This window comes from Gossypium hirsutum, chromosome A02, assembly GCF_007990345.1.
Source record: "Gossypium hirsutum isolate 1008001.06 chromosome A02, Gossypium_hirsutum_v2.1, whole genome shotgun sequence".
Classification (NCBI taxonomy): Eukaryota; Viridiplantae; Streptophyta; class Magnoliopsida; order Malvales; family Malvaceae; genus Gossypium; species Gossypium hirsutum.
The window spans coordinates 88,989,724-88,992,734 of record NC_053425.1 but is presented as its reverse complement, the minus strand read 5'-3'; the positions used below and the strand labels follow the sequence as shown (position 1 = coordinate 88,992,734).

The 3,011-nt window shown below is 29.6% G+C and overlaps 1 protein-coding gene across 1 annotated transcript; it reads right to left on the bottom strand.

Moving 5' to 3' along the window:
- Positions 1-728: 728 nt before the first annotated feature.
- Positions 729-2,643, bottom strand: LOC107887681 (polygalacturonase). The gene is made up of 5 exons (XM_041084237.1): positions 2,607-2,643; positions 2,094-2,176; positions 1,674-1,982; positions 1,065-1,580; positions 729-989 (listed from the first exon to the last, which is right to left on the bottom strand). Exons 1-5 carry the CDS (start codon positions 2,641-2,643, stop codon positions 729-731), a joined length of 1,206 nt encoding a protein of 401 aa, XP_040940171.1.
- Positions 2,644-3,011: the final 368 nt, after the last annotated feature.

Genomic DNA, 3,011 nt, shown 5'->3' with positions numbered 1-3,011 from the left:
TCAACCAGTTTGATGGATTCCGTAGCCAAACATTTTATAAAACTTTGATAGCTTTTAATATTGACATAATAGTAATTTTAGCTCTCATTGTTTATACATTGTGTCCATTTAATCTTTATTCTAAAAAATTCAACTCCCTAACATTTAATTTTGTATTTTTAGAGTTTTGCTTTTATTTGTAAGATTCAAGGTTAAATTTAACACAATAAAAAAAGATAAAATTATTATATTAAATTTTTAGGTTTTTAATTTTAATATATTTTCGATCAAATTTAATTGATAAATTTATTTTTTTAGCTTTTAAGGTGAAAGAGTCATAAAAAACAAAACTAAAAAGAAAATCAAATTATACAAGGTGTAAAAGTTAAAGGTTATTTTTAGAATCAAAACTAAATTGATACAATGTATAAATATTGATTATTAAAATTTTTATTATGCCAATTTTATAAATAAAAAATAACAAATTTATATAAATGAAAAAAACAAAATAATTAAATAGTTTCTGGTTCAGCAGTATTCTAAAAATAATTATATCGTAAGCCTAAATGCATAAAATGTTGTCACATTGTAATATTTTTTGTTGAAGTGTATTTTTAAAAATAATTAAGTTTATGAAAAATATTCTTAATAACATAGAATATAAAAAAACAAAATTTGTTTGCAAAATAAATATAATTATAAGTTTATGCATACAACGTCATCAAAAAAATTTATACCTATGCTACTGATTAAGCGGTCGGGGTAGGTTTTGCTGGGAGAGGGGCAGAACATGCAGCTGGATTTTGTTTGCCACTAATTTTAGGCTTCACATTCAAACATTGTGATAATGCAGGTCCAGTCGGTCCACTATGCGTAATTTCAATGTCTACAAGTTCCACATTTTCACAAGGCAAAGTAGCACTACAAATAATCTTGACAGCTTCTGGACGCGAAGAAGTGCCGTGAATGTTTTTGAAACTAATGTTGCTTAGTTTAACTTTTGATTTTTCCTGCATCAACAACATAATGATTCAATGACCGGTTAACTCTTTTTGCTCTCTTATGATTTTGCTAAATATGTACACATTTATTTTGCATTTGTTCCATGGGCAATATTTTTGATCAATTATAATAGGAGAATTGACATTGGTCACGGTAATATCCTCAAAGTGAATGTTCGAACAAGTGCCAGGTTCAGCACCTGGCCAAGTTTTGATTCTAACACCATTGGAAGTATTAGTCATGGTGCAATTTTTTATTGTAACTCGATCAACTAGTTCTTCATTTTTAAACAATCTGAGACTGCCAATACTGATACCATGTCCTGGTCCACAAGTTACTCCATTAATAACCAAATTTTTGGAACCATCCCCAATTGAAACACAATCATCACCAGTTTTTATCTCCGAGTTAAGAACATTGACCCCATCTGATCTCCCAATGTGAATCCCATCTGTGTTTGGGCTTTCGTCAGGTGCAGATATGGTGAAATGTTCGAGAGTAATGTTTTTGTATCTTAGAACATTAGCCTGGAACTGCTTGCTGTCTTTGGTAGTTATATCTTGTATCATTGCGTTGGTTAAAAAATCAGACCTTAGGTTCTGTTTAATTCCAGAATAAAACAAAAAATAATTATTACTTAATTCTATTTATAAAAACAAAAGTCATAACTTCTCAATAAGAAAGTAACTTACAATAGGAAGTGAACCACAATAATCATGACCTTTGCAACCTTCCCTTTTATAAGCAGTGGATCCCTGGTCGTCGAAAACTCCTCCGCTAGACAAATTGAAATTTTCAATTCTATTGAAAGCAATCCATTTAGGCTCCTTGAAAGCACCAGGATCTGCCGGAGGCTTCACAGTGCCTTGAACTTGAAGCTCAATAGGAGCCTTGCAAGGACCATCTAAGGTAGCTGTACTTAAAAAATATATCCCTTTAGGAATCACAGTTTTTGACGGAGATGTAGAGGCACATGCTTCTTTCCAAGCATCCAACAATGGCTAAAACCAAATAAAAAAATAAAAAAGATACATATAAAGATAAGAGATTTGGAAAAATAGTTATGCATACTTTTATCTGCTGATTATAAAGTTATATGATAATTTGCTTACCTTACTCAAATCTGTTTTCTCGTCTACCTTTGCACCAAACTTTGCAACAACATCAATAACACCACCACCTCCTCCTCCTTGACCTGCAACGGATGATATGGATAGAAGTACTTGTAGACACTCAATTTTGCTCGGGCCCAGAAATAAATCCAAAAAAAAATAAAATAAAATAAATAAAAATAAAACAAAGTCCAAGTCCAGTACAAAATTACAAACATATAATTTGGCCCAATCGAAATGGCCGATTACTTGAAAAGATTTAAGGTCCATCTATAAGCTTGGCTCATATGGAAATATAATCTTTAAGGATATGCAATCTTAGAGATGATACAATTTTAGAGATGATATGCAATTTTAGATATGATATGCAATCTTGAAGATATGGTATTGTAATCTTGGAAATATAATTTGTAGATATCCTTTAATCTTAACCGTTGATGTAATTAATCAATACCGTTGGATTTGGAGAGGCTCAGCTATAAATAGAGGCCTCTCCCTTCATTGTAAACACACTTGAGTTTTGGAAAGCAATAAGAATTCTTGAGAGCATTCACTCAAATTTCTCTCCCTCTTGCGTTCTTACTCTCTGTGGTTTGTTCTTATTTTATTCTTTGTCTATCTTAGTTTTTCAACCTTTTTATATAGTTTATTTTCAAATATATATTTTCTATGCATGTATATATATTATATTATCATTTCATGTATTTTGAACTATTGCATTATATTTTTATAATTTGTAAATGTTCTATTTATTCATTTTTTTAGTGTATGTCATTTATCTTATTTGTGCATAGTTTCATTTTTTTATATGCTATGTTTAATTATTTCTTTTATGTGCTATTTTATGATATATATTGTTGTATAATTTTTGCATGTATTATGTTTACTATTAGTTTACTCATATTTTTATTTGTTTAT